This window comes from Manis javanica, chromosome X, assembly GCF_040802235.1.
Source record: "Manis javanica isolate MJ-LG chromosome X, MJ_LKY, whole genome shotgun sequence".
In the NCBI taxonomy this organism is placed as follows: Eukaryota; Metazoa; Chordata; class Mammalia; order Pholidota; family Manidae; genus Manis; species Manis javanica.
The window spans coordinates 75218792-75243552 of NC_133174.1; the positions used below are offsets into that span (position 1 = coordinate 75218792).

Genomic DNA, 24761 nt, shown 5'->3' on the forward strand with positions numbered 1-24761 from the left:
CATTTTTTATATGCGTTGAGTGAACTCTGGTGGCAGAAGACAATTTCTTCCTGTACTGATCCTTAACATTTAGTATACTACATGTGATATTTAAAAGGTATTTTTATCTCCTTAGATAAATGCACATTTTATTAATGTCTATATTTTTAATTTTAACACGATTGGACTTGTCTCTTTTGTCTTCCTAAACCTCTTAAGGTATGATCCAAAAACTGATTCGTGGTCAACTGTGGCGCCTCTGAGTGTTCCTTGTGATACCAGCACTGTATGTCCCCTCAGAGGCAGGCTCTATGTGGTTGTAGGATATGATGGGCATAGTTATTTGAATACTTTTTAGTCATATCATTCCCAGAAACATGAATGGAGAGAGGTACGTACTGAAAGTAATGATTGGTATATTTCAGATTTTAATAAAATATTTCAAAATAAATGCTTGGAATTAATTGGATTACCTTGTGCTCTATGGGTTATCCACATTCTCTTAGAATATTTTGTAGTGCATGCTTTATGTGTGCTACAAAAAATTACTAGTTGATCTAGTTGATCATTAGCAGGATCCAATAGTACTTATATGGAAGAGGACAGAACATTCCTTTGACTTCATGGACTCATTCTTTGACAGAAAAGTGAATATATTCAATAATTTAAGAACTTTACTCTCCGGCCGACTTTCTACATATATAGTATGATTTGAAAGTCAAAGAGCAATGTCTTCATCCACAAATGTCTGCTCCTCTTTTTGGCTTGTGCCCAAAAGAAAAAGCAACAAAGTGAAGAATGAGTATTAATAGCTGTAATTTTTCTTTTTTCTACTTATTTTTATTAAAGTATGATTGATATACACTCTTATGAAGGTTTCACATGAAAAACAACGTGGTTACTACATATACCCATATTATCAAGTCACCACCCATACCCTAATGCAGTCACTGCCCATCAATGTAGTAAGATGCCACAGATCCACTATGTGCCTTCTCTGTGCTACACTGTTCTCCGCATGATCACCCACACCATGTGTATTAAACATAATACCTCTCAATCCTCTTCTCCCTCCCTCCCCACCGGCACTCCCACACCCTAGTCTTTGGTAACCAATAGTTCATTCTTGGAGACTCCAAGTCCGATGCTATTTTGTTCCTTCAGTTTTTCTTCATTGTTATACTCCACAAATGAGAGAAATCATTTGACATTTGTCTTTCTCTGCCTGGCTTATTTCACTGAGCATAATGCCCTCCAGCTCCATCCATGTGGTTGCAAATGGTAGAATCTGCTTCTTTCTAACTGCCTAATAGTATTCCATTGTGTTTTTATACCACATCTTCTTTATCCATTCATCTACTGCCAGACACTTAGGTTGCTTCCATATATTGGCTATTGTAAAAAATGCTGCAAGAAACATAGGAGTGCATATGTCTTTTAAATCTGAGAAGTTGTATACTTTGGGTAAATTCCAAGGAGTGGGATTCCCTGGTCAAATGGTATTTCTAGTTTTAGTTTTTTGGGGAGCCTCCATATTCCTTTCCACAATGGTTGAACTAGCTTACATTCCTGCCAGCAGTGTAGGTCGGTTCCCCTTTCTCCGCATTCTCACCAGCATTTGTTGCTCCTAGTCTTTTCAATATTGGCCATCCTAACTGGTATGAGGTGATATTGCATTGTGGTTTTAATTTGCATTTCCCTGATGATTAGTGATGTGGAGCATCTTTTCATGTGTCTGTTGGCCTTCTGAATGTCTTCATTGGAGAACTGTCTCTTCATATCCTCTGCCCATTTGTTAATTGGGTTATTTGCTTTTTGGTTGTTGAGGCGTATAAGTTCTTTATATATTTTGGATGTTAACCCTTTATCAGATATGTCATTTACAAATATATTCTCCCATACTGTAGGATGCCTTTTTGTTCTGATGATGGTGTTCTTTGCTGTACAGAAACTTTTTAGTTTGATGTAGTCCCATGAGTTCATTTGTCCTTTTCTTTCCTTTGCTCATGGGGATGCATTCAGGAAGAAGTTGCTCATGCTTATATTCAGGAGATGTTTGCCTATGTTGTCTTCTAAGAGTTTTATGGTTTCATGACTTAACATTCAGGTATTTGATCTATTTTGAGTTTACTTTTGTGTATGGGATTAAACAATAATCCAGTTTCATTCTCTTGTATGTAGCTGTCCAGTTTTGCCAACACCAGCTGTTGAAGAGGCTGTCATTTCCCCATTGTATATCCATTGCTCCTTTATCAAAAATTAATTGACCATATATGGTTGCATTTATATCTGGACTCTCTAGTCTGTTCCATTGGTCTATGGGTCTTTTCTTGTGCCAGTACAAATTTGTCTTGATTACTGTGGCTTTGTAGCAGAGCTTGAAGTTGGGGAGCATAGTGCCCCCAGCTTTATTCTTCCTTCTCAGAATTGCTTTGGCTATTCAAGGTCTCTTGTGGTTCCATATGAATTTTAGAATGATATTGTCTAGTTCATTGAAGAATGTGTTATTTTGATAGGAATTGCATTGAATCTATTGATTGCTTTAGACAGGATGGCCATTTTGACAATATTAATTCTTCCTATCCATGAGCACGGGATGTGTTTCCAATTATTGGTATCTTCTTTAATTTCTCTCATGAGTGTATTGTCATTTTCAGAGTATGTCTTTCACTTCCTTGTTTAGGTTTATTCCTAGGTATTTTATTCTTTTTGATGCAATTGTGAATAGAATTGTTTTCCTGATTTCTCTCTCTGTTAGTTCATGGTTGGGGTATAGGAATGCCAAAGATTTCTGTGTATTAACTTTGTATCCTGCAACTTTGCTGAATTCAGATATTAGATCTAGTAGTTTAGGGGTGCACTCTTTAGGGTTTTATATGTACAATATCATGTCATCTGCAAACAGGGACAGTTTGATTTCTTCCTTGCCAATCTGGATGCCTTTTATTTCTTTGTGTTGTCTTATTGTCATGGCTAGGATCTCCAGTACTACATTGAATAGAAGTGGGGAGAGTGGACAGCCTTGTCTTGTTCCTGATCTTAAAGGAAAAGCATTCAGCTTCTCGCTGTTAAGTATGATGTTAGCTGTGGGTCTGTCATATATGGCCTTTATTATGTTGAAGTACTTGCCCTCTATATCCATTTTGTTGAGAATTTTAATCATTTATGGATAGTGAATTTTGTCAAATGCTTTTTCAGCATCTATGGAGATGATCATGTAGTTTTTGTTCTTTTGTTGATGTGGTGGATGATGTTGATGGATTTTTAAATGTTGTACCATTCTTGCATCCCTGGAATAAATCCTACTTGGTCATGATGGTTGATATTTTTTGTTGCTCTTCAGCAACAAGAAGGTCGGGGGACAAGCAGGACCAGCCTGTTATCCCTGGGGCTGAGTGAGAGGGCAAGTGTTGGTGGCTTGGACACCCTCCCCTGAGATCCGGGGAGAAACAAAACCACACCAAGCCGGGAGATGTGTCAGCCTCAAGGGTGCAGCAAAACTCAGCTTTACTCCATCAGAGGCTTAGTTATATAGGGGAAGATAAGGAAGTAACAGAAATCAATGGGAATTGATTATCTCATCTGTCACTAGGGTCTTTAGGCAGGTTTAGGGTTAGGTGGGGAGGCGGAGTTAGGGCCAAGATCGCATGCACGGGAAGCTAGTTAGGCCACAAACGCGGAAGTTATGTGGGAGGATGGAAACCTCCAGTTGCAGCCTTCACAGGCCTAAAAGAGGCAAAAGGTCCCAACAATTCCCCTTTTTTATTTTATAAATGCTCTGGGATGTCCCAGCAGGCAAGGCCCCTGTCTTAGGTTGTCCCCCTCTGTGAATCTTACCCATCACTGGGTACCTTGCAGCTCTTCGGTTGTCCCAAGCTTACTCATCCTCCGTGGCCTGTCTTAGGTTGTCTCCACCTTGGAGATCTTACCCATCATGGGCGCACGGGGAGATAGTTAGGGGGAATTAACGGACACGGCCTCATCATAAGGCTCACAGCGATCGTAGGGGTCACTGGCTTCCGTGGCAACTCTCTGGTAATGTACCTGCATGCACATCAGCTGAATTGATTCAATTGTTTTTTGGACAAACTGGATAATCTTGTTAATAATGCAGGGCCCAAAAGTGAAAAGTGGGAGCAAGAGAAGGATGGGACCAAGGAAGGGCAGAATATAGGGCAACCACCCATGGAACTCAGTCCAAAGAAAATTCGCTTGTAATTCTTTTCGGCATCTCTCGAGGTCTTCTTGAAGTTGCTTGACCTTATTTTGGACTATGCCGGAGCGGTTCGCATAAAAGCAACACTCTTCCTGTAAAAAGAGACATAAGCCTCCCTTTTCAGCTGTGAGGAGATCAAGCCCCCTATGGTTCTGTAGGACTACTGTCGCGAGGGAATCCAATTGTGCTTGGAGGTCAAGAATTGTGTTGGCTACAGCTTGTATATCATCGATCATCTATTGAGAAAGAGCTTTATAATAATGCAGAGAGGTCCCCAATCCTGCTGCCCCAGTGGCAGCTTCAGTGGCCACCTCAAAACCTATAAGCAGGGGGATAACTTGGATGGCCCTTTTTGATCTACCTCCAATGTGGTCTAAAGCAGGAATAGAGAGGCTCTGATTATTAGGGACTATCCCAATGTCAGGGAAAATTACAGCTGGAGCACAAAGCCTCATCCAGTCTGTTGGGAGAAAGCCAAACACGTCTTCCCACAAATGAAGACTGTTCCATTAGGGGGACAGAGAAAGGTATTGTTCACAGTAATATTTTATTGGCAAGAAGAATAGTGGATTCAACCTACATCTATCCTACTAGTATTATCAGTATGGGGTGCAGCTTTGAAGCATGGGCCTTTAGGGGAAAGAGGGTCTAGATAGACTCTAGAACTTGGGGGTAACAGCTGTAACTGGGGCTCGGTCCGTGACAGGTTAACAAGAAGAGCATTGGCCCGTAATGGTCTCGGCTTCAGGCACAGCCAGCAATCCTTTGCTAAATCAGGATTGGTTCTATTGTGTAAGGTAAAAGCAGCCTGTATAACTGATTGTGTTTCAGGATCAAGAAGCAATTCTCCTCTGATCTCTAGGAGGCTAAGAGGGTGGTAAATTGGGGGATTTTGGTCTTCAATCAGCCTGTCTACCAGTTTTTTAAAATTTTGGTACTGTCGAGCCTGATTTTGGACTCTGCCCCCATCAGAGGCACATATAGGGGCAAATTTATTCCAGCAGACATTCTCTCCCCTATTCTTTTGCCAGTCAGCATATTCATCCTTGCCTTTTATCAGAGTTGCATACCAGTATGTTTTGTTCCGGTGAGTGCAGGGGATAACGTCCTGATAGCATTGAGCATGAACAGAGGCAAGAAAAGTGGTGCAAGGACACTCAGAGGGGGATTTCCCTGGGGCAGGTGAAGATATTTTGAGGCCTGGCCAATAATGATGAGAGAGAACTCTCCCAGGGCATCCATTTTCTGTCCCTTGCATAAGTGTAACTGCCTGTTGCCCATTAGGGCAGGTTTTGGTAGAAGTATAACAGTGTGTGGGGGGAGGGGCCTTGGAGTGAGCACAGGCTGTGCAGGGGTTTCCGATGGTTTTTTGTAGTATGGCTCTTGCTTGACTGGGATCTCCAAATCCTGTCCTAGCTAATGGGAGATTTATTGCCATTAACAGGAAGACCAGCATCATTGGGTTCATTGCAGAACCTGAAAGAGAGATATCCTCAGGAGGTGGGGGACCTTCTGGGTCATCATTGACATCAGTGAACTCCCCCTCCTTAGGGGGGTAATACTCGAGATCCCTTGTGGGGATCCAGATTGGCCTTTTTACATTGGTAGGAAAGACACAGCCGAATCCCCTTCCAGCTGTAATGAGGGGGTCTGGGCCCCTTCATTCTCCAGTAAGGGGGTCCTTCCTTCGGGTTCTAATCATCTGATAAGTAACGGTTGTTGTCCAGTGCTTTTGGAAGGGCAAGAAGTGTTCACCTTTGGCAAAATTTAAAATATTTAGAGTAAATAATGCCATCTTTAGTTGATCATGGAGGGGGAGTGTTCCCCCTTTTTGTTTTATTATTTGACATTTTATTATTTTCCATGATTGATTGTCCTTTAGGGTTATGAGGAATTCCAGTGGTATGGGAAATTTGCCATTTATTCAAGAATTCAGTGAAAGATTTACTAATAAAGCAGGGACCATTATCAGTTTTGATTTGATCTGGCAGGCCAAGAACGGTGAAGCACTGGAGAAAATGGTTTATGGCATGTTTATATTTTTCTCCCATATTGGCTGTAGCCCAACAAGCATGGGAGAAGGTATCAACTGTTAGAAATATGTGTTTAAGCTTCCCAAAAGGGGCAAAATGTGTGACATCAGTCTGCCAAAGGTTATTGGGCCTCAGGCTTTGTGGGTTCACTCTGCCCTTTTGAAGCAGAGGAACCTGTAGAAAGGGCTGGCATGATTTACATGTTCTAATGATCTTTTTAAAGTCTCTGACAGGGACCTGAGGAAACCAATGGTGTAGTCCCCTCCAATTAGCATGTGTAAATTGATGAAAAGAGGTGGCCTCCTGTACTGTGTAGGCTGAAGCAAGTCGGTCAGCAAGAGCATGGCCTCTCAACAAAAAGCTTGGCAAATCTTGATGTCCCCTTAAATGTTGTACAAAAAGGGGAACTCGTCTCTGTTTTAACAAACTGCAGGCTTGAATCATCAAAGGAGTGATGGGATTATTTTCAAGTCTGATGTGAGCACCCACAAGGTTGGGCAGTAGATTGACAATGTAAAGGCTATCAGAAAACAGATTAAGAGGGCCTTGGATCTCAGACAGAGCTAAAACAACAGCATAAAGCTCTTTAAACTGGGTGGAGCCCTGTACCTCATGAAAGAGGGTTACGGCCAGAGGGCACTCACTTGTGCCTGGGGGGAACATTACCATAGAGGCTCCCTGTTTACCCCCGTTGATAAAAACAGAGGGGAAAGAGGGGTCTGCCTCAGTTAGGAACATTTTTGGTGGCTGCCACGCCAACTGGCTAAAAGAACTCATCCACTTACAGGGACCATAGTGACAGTCCACTATCCCCGGAAAGCTTTACATAGACATTGCCAATCTGGAATTATTTCTCTGTAGCCACGAGAAATCATTGACCCAAAAAGGGATGATCAAAGAGTGGGGTTCACACCCAAAAAGATGGACAGAAAGATCTCGTCCCTTGACAATGCAGTCAGCCATTTGATCCACTATAGAGTACACTCGGGGTGCCCCTCCCACAGATAGATGTATCCAATGTAGGGGATTCCCCTTCTGAGCCAAAAGGGCAGTGAGGAGGATCTCTCCCACCATAATATAGAGGACCAGCAGCAAGTTTGGATCATATCTTTTTAAGGCAGCATTATCAATGGCATGTTGAACTTTTGTCAATGTCTCTCTATGTATAGGGTTTAAAGTCACTGTTGAAGCTAGATCAAGGCTTTTTAATAGGTCAAAAAGAGGGATAAGATCAGCTGTGTTTATAGGAATCTAGGGCCTCATCCAATTGATTTCCCCCAGCAGTTTCTGGAGCTGTGGTAGTGTATACGTGTCCTGAATACATAACTGGGGCTTAACAGGGGAGACAACATCTAATGTTAAAGTAGTTCCCAAAATTTTAAAAGGAGCTATCTGTTGAACTCTATCTGGGGCAATTTGAAAGTTGTAGTTTTTGAGCAGGGAAAGGCACCTTTTAAAGAGGTCTTCTAATTTGCAGGAACAAGTGGCCCCCAAGGTAATATCATCCATATATATGTAAAAGAGTATGTCAGATTCCTCTCAGCTTGTTGCTGGCATTCCTCTTTATACAAAGCACACCACTTAATATAAAGGGGCCAGGGAGAACCGCCCGGGCAAGAGCCCTCCAGTCTGTGGTGGTACATGGATGGTGAGCAAGTCCCTGGAGGATGGTCTCAGTCCAAGGAGCATTGGGGCCATCCTCAAGAATGGCCTTCTTTAACTTCTTAAGGTCACCTGGCTCCCAAGGGTACCAGGGGGCAGGGCAGTTACCTCCGGGATTAACATTGACTGGAAATAGCTGACATGGCCCTGGGTTAGGTTGTGGGTGGAACAATGGTATCTCTTGAGGTTGGCAACCAATGGGAGAGCATGAGTCCTTATATGGGAGAGGAGCCAAAACCCCTGTTCACTGGTATGGAGGAGGGGTCTGATGATGATTTGAAAGGGTTAGAAGAGGAACTAGTACCAGGAAGTGGTGGGTACAAAGGAGCCGTGGATTTGGGAGGCCAGGGGGTGGCATCAAAAGGGTCGAGGGTGCCATTGCCACGATTCTCATCCAGCTCTTTATGGCTTTCTTGTCCTGCTGGCGTGGACTCACCCTGAGGAAGGGGATCAGAATCTCCCCAGGAAGGGGCTCCTGACCTGGTGGTTTCCCTGTCTATTAAGTTCTTGGCAGCTGGCTTCGATGGCCGAGGAGGAAAGCAACTCTTAAGGGCTGCTAAAGTGGAGAAGGTCCCCAGAGGGGGGATATCACCCCAATTAACTTGGGCTTTGCATACGAGTTGCTCCACCCTATCCCAAGTTTCCCAGTCAAACAAATTACTTGCAGGCAGTCACGGGGTGACCTTAACTAAGGTATCCCAGGTTTTGATAGCTTGGCTATCAGAGAGCCCTAGGCCTCTACTTCAGAGGAGGACCCTAAGGGATTCAAGAGAGGGATCAGGCTTGGAAGAAGAATGTCCCATATTTTATGGGATTACACTTACCCGTAGTCTGATTAGCTCATCAGCGAAGTTCCTCGTTCCTCACACGGGGCACCAGTTGTTACTCTTCAGCAACAAGAAGGTGGGGGGACAAGCAGGACCAGCCTGTTATCCCCGGGGCTGAGCAAGAGGGCAAGTGTCGGTGGCTTGGACACCCTCCCCTGAGATCCTAGGAGAAACAAAACCACACCAAGCCGGGAGATGTGTCAGCCTCAAGGGTGCAGCAAAACTCAGCTTTATTCCATCAGAGGCTTAGTTATATAGGGGAAGATAAGGAAGTAACAGAAACCAATGGGAATTGATTATCTCATCTGTCACTAGGGTCTTTAAGCAGGTTTAGGGTTACATGTGGAGGCGGAGTTATGGCCAAGAGCACACACGTGGGAAGCTAGTTAGGCCACGAACGTGGAAGTAACGAGGGAGGATGGAAACCTCCAGTCTGCGGCCATCACAGGCCTAAAAGAGGCAAAAGGTCTCAACAATTTTTGATGTATATTTGAATTCAGTTTGCTAATATTTTGTTGAGTATTTTTGCATCTATGTTCATCAGGAATATTGGTCTGTAATTTTCTTTTTTTGTGGTGTCTTTGCCTGGTTTTGGTATTGGAGTGATGTTGGCCTCATAGAATGAGTTTGGAAGTGTTCTCTCTTCTTCTACTCTTTGGAAAACTTTAATTAGGATGGGTATTAGGTCTTCACTAAATGTTTGATAAAATTCACTCTGGACCCATCTGGTGCAGGGCTTTTGTCCTTAGATAGTTTTTTGATTACCAGTTCGATTTCATTGCTGGTAATTGGTCTGTTCAGATTTTCTCTTTCTTGGTCAGCCTTGGAAGGTTGTATTTTTCTAGAAAGTTGTCCATTTCTTCTTGGTTATCCAGTTTGTTACCATACAATTTTTCATACTATTCTCTCATCATTCTTTGTATTTCTGTGGTGTCCATAGTGATTTTTCCTTTCTCATTTCTGATTCTGTTTATGTGTGTAGACTTTATTTTTTTCTTGGTAAGTCTGGCTAGGGGTTTATCTATTTTGTTTATTTTCTCAAAGAACCAACTCTTGTTTTCATTGATTCTTTCTATTGTTTTATTCTTCTCAAATTTATTTATTTTTGCTCTAATCTTTATTATGTCCCTCCTTCTACTGACTTTGGGCCTCATTTGTTGTTCTTTTTACTGTTTCATTAATTGTGAGTTTAGACTGCTTATATGGGATTGTTCTTCTTTCCTGAGGTGGCCTGTATTGCAATATATTTTCCTCTTAGTACAACCTTGGCTACATCCCACAGATTTCGTGGTGTTGAATTTTTGTCATTTGTCCCCATATATTGCTTGGTCTCTTTTTTTATTTGGTCATTGATCCATTGATTATTTAGGAGCATGTTGTGAAGCCTCCATGTGTTTGTGGGATATTTCATTTTCTTTGCATAATTTATTTCTAGTTTCATACCTTTGTGGTCTGAGAACCTGGTTGGTACAATTTATATCTTTTTGAATTTACTGAGGCTCTTTTTGTGGCCTAATATATGATCTATTCTTGAAAATGTTCCAAGTGCAGTTGATAAGAATGTCTATTCTGCTGTGTTTGGATGTGGAGTACTGTAGATGTCTGTTAGGTCCATCTGTTCTGATGTGTTGTTCAGTGCCTCTGTGTCTTTACTTATTTTCTGTATGGGTGATCTGTCCTTCAGAGTGAATGGAGTGTTGAAGTCTCCTAGAATGAATGCATTGCATTCAATTTCCCCTTGTAATTCAGTTAGTATTTGTTTCACATATGTAGGTGCTCCTCTGTTGGGAGCATAGACATTTATAATGGTCATATCTTCTTGTTGGATTGACCCCTTTATCATTATGTAAGGTCCTTCTTTGTCTCTTGTGAATTGCTTTGTTTTGAATTCTATTTTGTGTGATACAAGTACTGCAACTCCTGCATTTTTCTCTTTATTAGTTGCATGAAATATTTTTTTCCATCTCTTCACTTTTAGTCTGTGCATGTCTGGGTTTAAAGTGAGTCTCTTGTAAGCAGCATATAGATGGGTCTTGTTTTTTTATCCATTCAGTGACTCTATGTCCTTTGATTGGTGCATTCAGTCCATTTACATTTAGGGTGATTATTGATAGGTATGTACGTATTGCCATTGCAGTCTTTAGATTCGTGGTTACCAAAGATTCAAAGTTAACTTCCTTACTATCTAAGAGTCTAACTTAAGTCACTTAATATGCTATTACAATCACGATCTAAAGGTTCTTTTCTTTTTCTCTTCCTTTTTCTTCTTCCTCCATTCTTTATATATTAGGTATTATATTCTGTACTGTTTGTCTATCCCTTGATTGACTCTGGGGATAGTTAATTTAATTTTGCATTTGCTTAGTCATTAGCTGTTCTACTTCCTTTACTATTATTTTATTACCTCTGGTGACAGCTATTATATCTTAAGAGCACTTCCATCTATAGGAGTCCCTCCAAAATAGACTGTAGAGATGGTTTGTGGGAGGTAAATTCTCCTAGCTTTTGCTTATCTGGAAATTGTTTAATCCTTCCTTCAAATTTAAATGAAAATCTTGCCAGATAATGTAATCTTGGTTCCAGGCCCTTCTGCTTCATTTCATTAAATACATCATGCCACTCCCCTTTGGCCCGTGAATTTTCTGCTGATAAGTCTGATGTTAGCCTGATGGGCTTTCCTTTCTATGTGATTGTATTTCTCTCTCTGGTGCTTTTAATAGTCTGTCTTTATCCTTGATGTTTGCCATTTTAATTTCTATATGTCTTGGTGTTTCCTCTTTGGGTCCCTTGTGTTGAGAGATCTGTGGATCTCCATGGCCTGAGAGACTACTTCCTTCCCCAGATTGCGGAAATTTTCAGCAACTTTCTCCTCAAAGACACTTTCTATCCCTTTCTCTGTTCTTCTTCTGGTATCCCTATAATGCAAATATTGTTCCATTTGGATTGGTCACACAGTTATCTCAATATTCTTTCATTCTTAGTGGTCCTTTTTTCTCTCTGAGCCTCAGCTTCTTTGTATTCCTCTTCTCTTGTTTGTTTAATTTATCATCTCCTCCACTGTATCCAACCTGCTTTGAATACCCTCCATCGTGCTCTTCAATGATTGGATCTCTTACCTGAATTCATTACTGAATTCTTGGATGTCTTTCCATATCTCCATTAGCATGTTAATGATTTTTATTTTTAACTTCTTTTCAGGAAAAGTCATGAGGTCCATGTCATTTAAATCTTTCTTGGGAGTTGTATTAACAATTTTACCCTGGACCTGGTTCCTTTGGCATTTCATATTTATATATGGCACCCTCTAGTGTCCAGAAGCTCTTCTCTCTGGATCTGCTCAGCCTCTGAAGCAATGTTGGGGGTCACAGGGGAGTGTTATTGGTGCCTGGGGATAGGAAAAAGTCCTGCTTCCAGGCTGTTATGCCTGCCTCCACTGCCTGAACCAGTGGGCCAAGCACACCGGTATAAGCCTTTGTCACAACGCAGCTGGATATGGATCCCTGCTTTCTACAAGCAGCAAGAATCCAAGTATCCCCAAGAAATATGCCTGTCCCAGTTTTCCAACCTCGTAATCATGAGAGGATCATGAAAGCACCATGAAATGTAGGTTTGTGCTCCCAGAGCAGATCTCTGGAGCTAGGTATTCAGCAGTCCCAGGCTTCCATTCCCTCCATGCTCAATTTTTCTTCCTCCCACGGTGAGCTGGGGTGTGGGAGGGGCCTGGGTCCCACTGGGCCACTGCTTGGGTTTGTTACCCTGTTCCGTGAGGTCTGCTCTTTTCTCCAGGTGTACACAGTATGGCACAGTTCTCTTTCCTGTTGCTCTCTCAGGGTTAGTTGTATTAGTTATATTTTCATATTGTATGCAGTTTTTGGAGGAAGCCTCTGTCTCACCTCTCATGCCACCATCTTTAATCCCCTAGCTGTAATTTTTCAAAGGAAAAATTATCAGAGAGGTGAAACTTCTTCAATATCACCTGCTCCTCAAATTCAGGTCTGCATCATTCCAAAGATATGTACATTCTTTCCACCACCCTGGACTTTGATCTGGCCTGTATTTCCCCTTACTTTTATGGAAGATGAAGTTTGAACCGGAAGAGCTAAGGACTTTTTCAACTCCAGCATGCCATATTATGTTGAAAACAACATTCATTCAAACAGCATTTATTTCCTTGTTTTTATTTTCTGTGTTAGGAAGCTACTGTCAACATTGGAAGAGTGGGTGCATGTGTGGTGGTGATAAAGCTACTATAAAGCCATATTTATCAAAGGGAAGGAAAGTGGATACTTTCAAGAAATGGAGTAGGAAGAAGAGAAGAATGTTCTTTCCTTCAGTTAGTAATCAAACATGAAAATTCTTGTGTCATTTTAATATGTAGTTATAATTGCTCTCATCTCTTAAGACAGAACAAGTTTTCAAGCATAAATTACATATAGCTGCTAATTATGTTAAGTGTATGTGTTGTCATACTTCATACTATAAATGGAAATCCAATAATCCAGGCTTAGCCTCAGTACTTTAAAATGTTTAAATGTTTAAGGGAAACTGATAGTAGCCAAGGTACGAAATGTTATAAAATCATTGGTAATTTTTAAGTTGAGTCAGAAGTTAAAAAACATTTTCTATTTAAAGAAAAAGGTACTATAATATCTGGAAAATAACTTATATAAAAGAGAACATCTAAAGCTGAAAATAGAGTCTCATTTTTAGCAAAATATCTTTGTCTTATTCAAACAATATCCCAAATAGCTAAATCACATTTATCAAAGGGAAGCCTTTACTGTATTGAGGCTAAAAAACAAAAACAAAAATAGCTCACTGACATAATTTGTTATGCTGATCACAGTATGCTAAAATGTTCAATCTTACTCTTGTACAGGACCATCTTCCAAATTACACAGAGATTTGTTATTCTTTAACATTTTGTCTTGTCAGATGTTACTAGTAAAATATTATTGTAATTTCATATATGTAATCTATACAAAATATAGCAAATATTTTTCACATTGATATAAACTGTGACCTCAGCTTTAAGAGTCTCAGGGCCTCACTTGCCTAGAAAGCAATATTCTCCTCAAACATTTCTGTGAATTCTGTGAACACCTACAATTAAGTTAGCAAGTTTTCAAAAGCAATTTTTAAAGTACAGTAACATTCGTAAGATATTCTCTAATATTAAAACATGGAAACACCAAATGTCCAATATCCACACACACTTAATTCTATAATTATACTTTATGTAGCAATACACACTTTCCTGTTGTTTTATTCATACAGAAGAGAACATTAAGGATGTGCGCACTACAAAAATATTTTTAAATTAAAAATAACAAAAAAGCCTTGTTGGGGAGTATTTTACCTTAAAATATTACTTCTATTTATACCATTACAAAAATATTTGAAATGAAATGTTGAAAATACTTCAAGAGGTAACTTTTCAAATAAATGTACTATTATTTTATAATCTATGCAACATGTTCTTTTAAACAAGCTTTGTATTCTTATATGTGAAACCAGCAAATAAAATCCAGAGAGATGCTTATAAAATGTACTATTGCCTTTTAAGTTTTAAAAAGGAACTACATAAATTGTGCAAAGATATTTGTACTTTGACAAGTTGAATTTAAATAAAATCTATTTCTTATGGTTACAAAGAGACCCCAAGAAGCAGCCTTGCCCCTCCCAGCACCTGTCGGGAGTTCAGTATTTTTTCTTATCCTGAATAAAACTCTGTAAATCCCAGACCTTGCTCGTTCAAGTTCAGTCTTCGACTCTGCAAACAAGAACAACTGCATCACAGGTTTGGGCAAGGTTGCCGCCTGGGGTCTTGGTGTCTAGGATTTTATGCCTGTTGCAGTGGGAGCTGTTTCTTATAGGCTCAGTCAGAATGCTAGTTGTGCTTTAACATATCGCAATAAGTTACCCGGTTACCCTACTGTAAACTAATGTCCCTATGTGGCACCACTGAAAGACAAAGAATTATTAGAGAATACTATGAAAAATTGTATGCTAACAAACTGGATAACCTAGAAGAAATGGAAAATTTTTTAGAAAAATACAACCTTCCAAGACTGACCAAGGAAGAAACAGAAAATCTGAACAGACCAATTACCAGCAATGAAATTGAATCAGTAATAAGAAAAACTAAGCAAGAACAAACCTCTACACAAGATGGCTTCACTGCTGAATTTTATCACAAATTTAGAGAAGACATAATCCCATTCTTCTTAGTTTTCCAAAAAATAGAAGAGAAGGGAACACTTCCAAACTCATTCTGTGAAGCCAGCATTACTGTAATACCAAAATCAGGCAAAGACACCACAAAAAAAGAAAACTTCAGAAGAATATACCTGATGAAGAGAGATGAAAAAATACTCAACAAAATTTTAGCAAACCAAAAGGAAAAATACATCAAGAGGATCAAACACCGTGATCAACTCGGATTCATCACAGGGATGCAAGGATGTTACATCATTAGATAATCCAGCAATATTATCCACCAAATCAATAAAAAGAAGGAAAAAATCACATGATAATCTCCATAGATGCTGAAGAAGCATTTGACAACATTCAACACCCATTCACGATAAAAACTCTCAACAAAATGGGTATAGAGGGCAAGTACCTCAACATAATAAAGGCCATATATGACAAACTCAAACCCAATATTATGATTAACAGTGAATAGCTGAAAGCATTTCCTCTAAGATTAGGAACAAAACAAGGATGCCCACTCCACTTTTATTCAACTCATTTCTGGAGGTCCTAGCCATGGCAATCAGAGAACACAAAGAAATAAAAGGCATCCAGATTGGTAAGGAAGTTATTCAACTGTCACTGTTTGCAGATGACAAAATATTGTACATAAAAAACACTAAGGAATCCACTCCAAAACTAGACCTAATAACTGAATTCAGCAAAGTTGCAGGATACAAAATTAATACACAGAGATCTGTTGCATTCCTATACACTAACGGTGAACTAGCAGAAAGAGAAATTGGGAAAACAGTTACATTTACAATTGCATAAAAAAACCACAAAATACCTAAGAATAATCCTAACCAAGGAAGTGAAAGACATATACCCTACAAACTTCAAGACACTTCTTTTTCTTAAGCATTTTTTGGTCTGTTTATTTAATGATGTATTAAAAATGAATCAAAACACTTAAAATTTTTCTTTGTCAAAAGTTTTACAAAGTAATAAATCTTCTTTGTATTTGCCTATCTAAAAGGTTACATCAAATAAGCAAAATGTAGAGCTTCACAATATTCATAGATCATTAGTTTACTGGAAAATGTTTCACGTATACTCAGCATTTGTTAATCATCAACTGCATTAGATAACAATGCTACCGATTCGATTTTCATAGTAGTTTGTCACCTACAGAATGTGTTACAGTGCTATTGACAAGAAAACAATGAGCCTTTTTATATCTTAGTATGTTATTTTCTCATTGTTAAGTAAAATAAAGTATTTAATATTTTAATGTTTTATTTTTTGTTTTTTTGAAAGATCATGTTTTCATATTTATTTATATTTTTATTAAGGTATCATTGATATACACTCTTATGAAGGTTTCACAAGAAAAACAATGTGGTTATTACCTTCCCACTTACTATGAGTTCCACCCACCATACGCCATCATAATCACTGCCCATCAGTATAGTAAGATGCCACAGAGTTCCTATTTATCTTTTCTGAGCTACACTGTCTTCCCCGTGACTCCAAACACACCATGTGCCCCAATCATGATACCCCACAATTCCCTTACCCCTCCATTCCCACCCATCCTTCCCCACCCCTCCCCTTTTGTAATCACTAGTCCTTTCTTGGAGTCTGTGAGTCTGCTGCTGTTTTGTTCATTCAGGTTTGCTTTGATGTTATACTCCACAAATGAGGGAAATGATTTGGTACTTGTCTTTCTCTGACTTATTTCACTGAGCATAATACCCTATAGCTCCATCCATGTTGTTGCAAATGGTAGGACTTGTTTCTTTCTTATGGCTGAATAGTATTCCATCGTGTATATGTACCACCTCTTCTCTATCCATTCATCTACTGATGAACACTTAGGTTGCTTCCGTATTTTGGCTATTGTAAATAGTGCTACGATAAACACTGGGGTGCATATTTTTTTTTAAATGGAATTCAGCTCTTTATCGAGATATTTGGTGGAGCCAAGCATTTGTTCACATCTCCATCTTCAGTTTAATTTTTCCAGTGAGGAACTGAAACAAACACCTCATGGGTAGAGTCTATTCAATTCCTGAAATTCCTTCATTTGTAAGTCACTAATAGATAACAATATACATACATATTAAATAAATTATAAAATATACGGTGAGATACTTTAAGAAAATGCTTTGAAATATTACAAAGAATTGTTATTATCTATGTCTACTTGTCATTTCGCTTATTCAACATTATGCTCTTGAAAACTGATAACACTGTATCTGATTTTAAAATACACACTAGAGGTAACTTTTTTTTTTGAAAGAACATTATGATTCCAAGGTTCCCCCCTTCACCAAATCCCCCCCACACATACCCCTGCACAGTCATTGTCCATCTGCGTAGTAAGATGCTGTAAAATCACTACTTGTCTTCTCTGTGTTGCACAGCCCTCCCCATGTCCCTCACGCACTATACATGCTAATCGAAGTGTCCTCTTTCTTTTTCTCCACCCTTATCCCTCTCTTCCCACCCATCGTCCCCAGTCCCTTTGCCTTTGGTAACTATTAGTCCATTCTTGGGCTCTGTGATTCTGCTGCTGTTTTGTTCCTTCAGTTTTCCTATGTTCTTATACTCCACATATGAGTTAAATCATTTGGTACTTGTCCTTCTCTGCCTGGCGTATTATACTGAGCCTAATACCCTCTAACTCCATCCATGTTGTTGCGAATGGTAGGATCTGTTTTTTTCTTATGGCTACATAGTATTCCATTGTGTATATGTACCACGTCTTCCTTATCCATTCATCTACTGATGGACATTTAGGTTGCTTCCATATCTTGGCTATTGTAAACAGTGCAGTGATAAACATAGGGCTGCATCTGTCTTTTTCAAACTGGAGTGCTGCATTTTTAGGGTAAATTCCTAGGAGCGGATTTCCTGGGTCAAGCGGTAAGTCTATTTTGAGCATTCTGAGGAACCTCCATACTGCTTTCCACAATGGTTGAACTAATTTACATTCCCACCAGCAGTGTAGGAGGATTCCTCTTTCTCCACAACCTCGCCAACATTTGTTCTTGTTTGTCTTTTCAATGATGGCAATCCTTACTGGTGTGAGGTGATATCCATCGTGGTTTTAATTTGCATTTCTCTGATGATTAGCGTTGTGGAGCATCTTTTCATGTGCCTGTTGGCCATCTGGATTTCTTCTTTAGAGAACTGTCTATTCAGCTCCTCTGCCCATTTCTTAATTGGATTATTTGCTTTTTGTTTGTTGAGGCGTGTGAGCTCTTTATATATTTTAGATGTCAATCCTTTATTGCATCTGTCATTTACGAATATGTTCTCCCATACTGTAGGATACCTTTTAGTTCTATTGATGGTGTCCTTTGCTGTACAGAAGCTTTTTACCTTGAGATAGTCCCACATGTTCATTTTTGCCTTTGTTTCCTTTGCCTGGGGAGATATGTTCATGAAGATGTCACTCATGTTTATGTCCATGAGATATTTGCCTATGTTTCTTTCTAAGAGTTTTATGGTTTCATGACTTACATTCAGGTCTTTGATTCATTTGGAGTTTACTTTTGTGTATGGGGTTAGACAGTGATCCAGTTTCACTCTCTTACATGTAGCTGTCCAGTTTTGAAAGCACCATCTGTTGAAGAGACTGTCATTTCCCCATTGTATGTCCATGGCTCCTTTATCAAATATTAATTGGCCGTATATGTTTGGGTTAATGTCTGGAGTCTCTATTCTGTTCTTGTGCCAGCACCAAATTGTCTTGATTAGTGTGGCTTTGTAGTAGAGCTTGAAGTTGGGGAGCGAGATCCCCCCCACTTTATACTTCCTTCTCAAGATTGCATTGGCTATTCAGGGTCTTTGATGGTTCCATATGAATTTTTGAACTATTTGTTCCAGTTCATTGAAGAATGCTGTTGGTAATTTGATAGGGATTGTATCAAATCTGTATATTGCTTTGGGCAAATTGGCCATTTTGACGATATTAATTCTTCCTAGCCATGAGCATGGGATGAGTTTCCATTTGTTAGTGACCTCTTTAATTTCTCTTAAGAGTTTCTTGTAGTTTTCAGGGTAAGGTCTTTCACTTCCTTGGTTAGGTTTATTCCTAGGTATTTTATTCTTTTTGATACTATTGTGGATGGAATTGTTTTCCTGATTTTTCTTTCTATTAGTTCATTGTTAGTGTATAGGAAAGCTACCGATTTCTGTATGTTAGTTTTGTATCCTGCAACTTTGCTGAATTTTAGTATTAGTTCTAGTAGTTTTGCAGTGGAGTCTTTAGGGTTTCTTATGTACAATATCATATCATCTGCAAATAGTGACAGTTTGAATTCTTCTTTACCAATCTGGATTCCTTGTATTTCTTTGTTTTGTCTGAATGCTGTGGCTAGGACCTCCAGGATCACGCTGAATAACAGTGCGGAGAGTGGGCATCCCTGTCTTGTTCCCCATCCCAGAGGAAAAGCTTTCAGCCTCTCACTGTTCAGACTATGATGTTAGCTGTCGGTTTATCATATATGGCCTTTATTATGTTGAGGTACTTGCCCTCTATGCCCATTTTGTTGAGAGTTTTTATCATGAATGGATGTTGAATTTTATCTAATGTTTTTCAGCATCTATGGAGATGATCATGTGGTTTTTGTCCTTCTTTTTGTTGATGAGGTGAATGATTTTGATGGATTTTCGAATGTTGTAACATCCTTCCATCCCTGGGATAAATCCCACGTGGTCATGGTGTATGAATCTCTTGATGTATTTTTGAATTCGGTTTTTCTAATATTTTGTTGAGTATTTTTGCATCTAGGTTTATCATGGATATTGGTCTGTAGTATTCTTTTTTGGTGGGGTCTTTGCCTGGTTTTGGTATTAGGGTGATGTTGCCTTTATAGAATGAGTTTGGGAGTATTCCCTCCTCTTCTATTTTTTGGAAAAGTTTAAGGAGAATGGGTATTATGTCTTTTCTGTATGTCTGATAAAATTCCGAGGTAAATCCATCTGGCCCGGGGGTTTTGTTCTTGGGTAGTTTTTGATTACCGATTCAATTTCGTTGCTGGTAATTGGTCTGTTTAGATTTTCTCTTTCTTTCTGGGTCAGTCTTGGAAGGTTGTATGTTTCTAAGAAGTTGTCCATTTCTCCTAGGTTTCCCAGCTTGTTAGCATATAGGTTTTCATAGTATTCTCTAATAATTCTTTGTATATCTGTGGGGTCTGTCATGATTTTTCCTTTCTCATTTCTAATTCTGTTGATGTGTGTTGACTCTCTTTTTCTCTTAATAAGTCAGGCTAGAGCCTTATCTATTTTGTTTTTTTTTCTCAAAGAACCAGCTCTTGGTTTCATTGATTTTTTCTATTGTTTTATTCTTCTCAATTTTATTTATTTCTTCTCTGATCTTTAGTATGTCCCTCCATCTGCTGACCTTAGACCTCATTTGTTCTTCTTTTTCCAACTTCAGTAATTGTGACATTAGACAATTCATTTGGGATTGTTCTTCCTTCTTTAAATATGCCTGGATTGCTATATTCTTTCCTCTTAAGACTGCTTTTGCTGCGTCCCACAGAAGTTGGGGCTTTGTGTTATTGCTGTCATTTGTTTCCATGTATTGTTAGATCTCCATTTTAATTTGGTCATTGATCCATTGATTATTTAGGAGCATGTTGTTAAGCCTCCATGTGTTTGTGAGCCTTTTTGCTTTCTTTGTTAAATTTATTTCTAGTTTTATACCTATGTGGTCTGAAAAGTTGGATGGTAAGATTTCAAACTATTTGAATTTACTGAGGGTATTTTTGTTGCCTAGCATGTGTTCTATTCTGGAGAATTTCCATGTGCACTTGAGAAGAATGTGTATCCTGTTTCTTTTGGATGTAGAGTTCTATAGATGTCTATTAGGTCCATCTGTTCTAGCATGTTGTTCAGTGCCTCTGTGTCCTTACTTATTTTCTGTCTGGTGGATCTGTCCTTTAGGGTGAGTGGTGTGCTAAATCTCCCAAAATGAATGCATTGCATTCTATTTCCTCCTTTATTTCTGTTAGTATTTGTTTCACATATATTGGTGCTCCTGTATTAGGTGCATATATGTTTATAATGGTTACACCCTCTTGTTGGACTAAGCCCTTTATCATTATGTAATGTCCTTCTTTATCTCTTGTGACTTTCTTTATTTTGAGGTCTATTTTGTCTGATACTAGTATTGCAACACCTGCTTTTTTCTCTCTGTTGTTTGCATGAAATATCTTTCTCCAACCCTTGTCTTTTAATCTGTGCATGTCTTTCGGTTTGAGGTGAGTCTGTTGTAAGCAGCATATAGATGGTTCTTCTTGCATTTTTATCCATTCTATTACTCTGTGTCTTTTGTTTGGTGCATTCAGTCCATTTACATTTAGGGTGACTATTGAAAGATATGTACTTATTGCCATTGCAGGCTTTAGATTTGTGGTTACAAGGTTCAAGGCTAGCTTGTTTACTACCTTACTGTCTGAACTCACTAGCTTATTGAGCTGTTATAAAAAGAGTCTGATGATTATTTCTCTCCCTTCTTTTTCCTCCTCCTTTATTCTTCATATGTTGAATGTTTTGTTCTGTGCTCTTTTTAGGAGTGGTCCCATCTAGAGCAGTCCCTCTAAGATACCCTGTAGAGGTGGTTTGTGGGAGGCAAATTTCCTCAACTTTTGCTTTCTGGGAATTTTTTAATCCCTCCTTCATATTTAAATGATAATCGTGCTGGATACAGTATCCTTGGTTCAAGGTCCTTCTGTTTCATTGCATTAAATATATCATGCCATTCTCTTCTGGCCTGTAAGGTTTCTGTTAAGAAGTCTGCTGATAGCCTTATGGGTTTCCCTTTGTAGGTGACCTTTTTTCTCTCTCTGGCTGCCTTTAATACTCTGTCCCTGTCCTTGATCTTTGCCATTTTAATTATTATGTGTCTTGGTGTTGATCTCTTTGGATCCCATCTCTTGGGAGTTCTGTGTGCCTCCCCCAGTTTGGAGAATTTCTCAGCAGTTATTTCTTCTAAGACACTTTCTATCCCTTTTTCTCTCTCTTCTTTGTCTGGTACCCCTATAATGTGGATATTGTTCCTTTTGGATTGGTCACACAGTTCCCTTAATATTATTTCATTCCTGGAGATCCTTTTATCTCTCTCTGCATCACCTTCTATGCATTCCTGTTCTCTGGTTTCTGTTCCATCAGTGTTCTCTTGTATCTTTTCTATTCTGCTTATAAATCATTCCAGAGTTTGTTTCACTTCTGTAATCTCACTCTGGACATCTGTGATCTCCCTCCAGATGTCTGTATTCTCCCTCCCGACTTCATCCCTTAGCTCTTGCATATTTCTCTGCAGATCTGTCAGCCTGTTTATGATTTTTATTTTGAATTCTCTTTCAGGGAGACTGGTTGGTCTGACTCTGGAGATCCTTTCTCAGGTGTAACCATCTTGGTCTGGACCAGATTTTTTTGCCTTTTCATGGTGACTGCAGTGGCTGTAGGCAAGTTGAGGTGTGTCAGCTGGGAGAAGAAAATCCTTTCATGTTTGCTGGATGCCTTGCCCTTCTCCATTGCCTGTGATGGCTACCTGCACTCCTGGAGCTGCCACTGGGTTAATCCCCTAAGCTGCTGTGGGCTGGGTGTCCATCAGAACAGTGCAGAGCCCTGTGGGGAGTTGCAGGCACGCCAGGTGCACTCCTCCATGCTAGTGGTGACCCTGCCTGGCAGCTGTGTGGCAGCAGTGGCCTTTGGGTCTGGCCCGGGCAGCTGTGCATTGGGCTGGGATTCCGGTCAGCTCCTGGGAGCATGTCTGCTCCCTCTGGCTCTGCTGCTGCTGCACGCTCGGCTTTTCTGCACAGGCTTCTACCAGGTTCTGGCTTCACTGCTGCCAGTGTGTGCGAGCCACTCCCGGGCTGTTCCCTTGCACCGCTGTGGGCTAGCCTTGCAGCGCACGGATCTGCTCTCAGTTCCTTCTAGCGCTTCCGCTCCCAGCGTGCACTCCCACTCTCCTGCTACTGGACCCGTGTGTCGGGGTCCACGCCAGTTGGAGGAACGACTGTCATGCTCCCTAGTCCTGTGAGGGGCTTCAGAGCTGCACTGCCTCCATTTAGCATGCCTACGTTTCTCCGGTATTCCCAGCTGCCAGTACAACTTTCTCCAGCTATGGGGTCCCTGTCTCTTTAAGACTTGCAGGAAACACTCGCTTTTCTTTTGTCTCAGGGGCGCCAGTTGCAGGGATCTGCCCACAGGTTTTGCTTTTCCATTTCTCTAATATCCAGCACCCTATGTACCTTGTGTCTGCGTTCCAGGTGTGGATTTCTAGAGCTGGTTGTTTAGCAGTCCTGGGCTTTCACTCCCTCCCCGTTCTGACTCCTTTCTTCCTGCCGGGTTTTGGGGTGGGGGAGCATTCAGGTCCCGCCTGGCTGCGGCTTGTATCTTACCCCCTTCGTGTGATGCTGAGTTCTCACAGATGTAGATGTATCCTGGCTGTTGTACTGCAGCCACTGGTTTCTCTTTTAGGAATAGTTGTATTTTCATAACTATATATGTTTTGGGGAGGAGATTTCCTCTGAAATACTCACGCTGTCATCTTCCCGTGATCCTGCATGTCTTTTTGAATCTGAGAAGTTGTATTCTTTGGGTAAATTCTAAGGAGATGGATTCCAGGGTCAAATGGTATTTGTAGTTTTAGTTTTTTGAGGAACCTCCATATTGCTTTCCACAATGGTTGAACTAGCTTACATTCCCATCAGCAGTGTAGGATGGTCCCCTTGTCTGCATACTTGCCAGTATATGTTGTTCCTAGTCTTTTCTATGTTGGCCATCCTAATTGGTATGAGGTGATATCTCATTGTGGTTTTAATTTGCATTTCCCTGTTAATTAAAGATGTGGAGCATATTTTCATATGCCTGTTGGCCATCTGAATTTCTTCTTTGGCCAAGTGTCTGTTCATATCCTCTGCCCATTTTTTAATAGGGTAATTTGCTTTTGGGTGTTGAGGCATGTGAGTTAGTTATATATTTTGGATGTTATCCCCTTCTCAGATATGTTACTTACAATTATATTCTCCCATACTGTAGGATGCCTTTTGTTCTGCTGATAGTGTCCTTTGCTCTGCAGAGGCTCTTTTAGCATGATGTAGTCACATTTGTTCATTTTTTATTTTGTTTCTCTTGCCTAAGGAGATGCATTCAGGAAAATGTTGCACTTGAGAAGAATGTGTATTCTTTTGCTTTTGGATGGATTGTTCTGTAGATGTCCGTTAGGTCCATCTGTTCTGATATATTGTTCATTCCCTCTGTCTCTTTACTTATTTTCTGTTTGATCTGTCCTTTGGAGTGAGTAGTGTTTTGAAGCCTCCTAAAATGAATGCATTGCATTCTATTTCCCCCTTTAATTCTGTTAGTATTTGTTTCACATATGTAGGTGATCCTGTGTTAGGTGGATAGACTACCTTTTTATCATTATGTAATGTCCTTCTTTGTCTCTTGTTGCTTTCTTTGTTTTGAAGTCTATTTTGTGTGATACAAGTACTGCAACTCCTGCTTTCTTCTCACTTAGTTGCATGAAATATCTTTTTCTATCCCTTTACTTTCAGTCTGTGTATGTCTTTGGGTTTGAAGTGAGTCTTTTGTAGGCAGCATATAGATGGGTCTTGTTTTTTTATCCATTCAGTAACTTTATGTTTTTTGATTGGTGCTTTCAGACCATTTACATTCATGGTGATTATTGATAGGTATGTACTTATTGACATTTCAGGCTTTAGATTCGTGGTTACCATATGTTCAAGAGTAATTCCCTTACTATCTAACAGTCTGATTTAACTCACTTCACATGCTATTACAAACACAACTTAAAAGTTCTTT

General features: G+C 39.8%; 1 protein-coding gene across 1 annotated transcript in view; it reads left to right on the plus strand.

Annotated features, from left to right (window-relative positions):
- The window catches only part of KLHL4 (kelch like family member 4), a 73537-nt gene extending 58982 nt beyond the window's left edge, over positions 1-14555 (plus strand). The window contains 2 exon segments of the mRNA XM_073227510.1: positions 199-383; positions 14461-14555. Of these exon segments, the coding sequence (XP_073083611.1) occupies positions 199-383; positions 14461-14555 (280 nt within the window).
- Positions 14556-24761: the final 10206 nt, after the last annotated feature.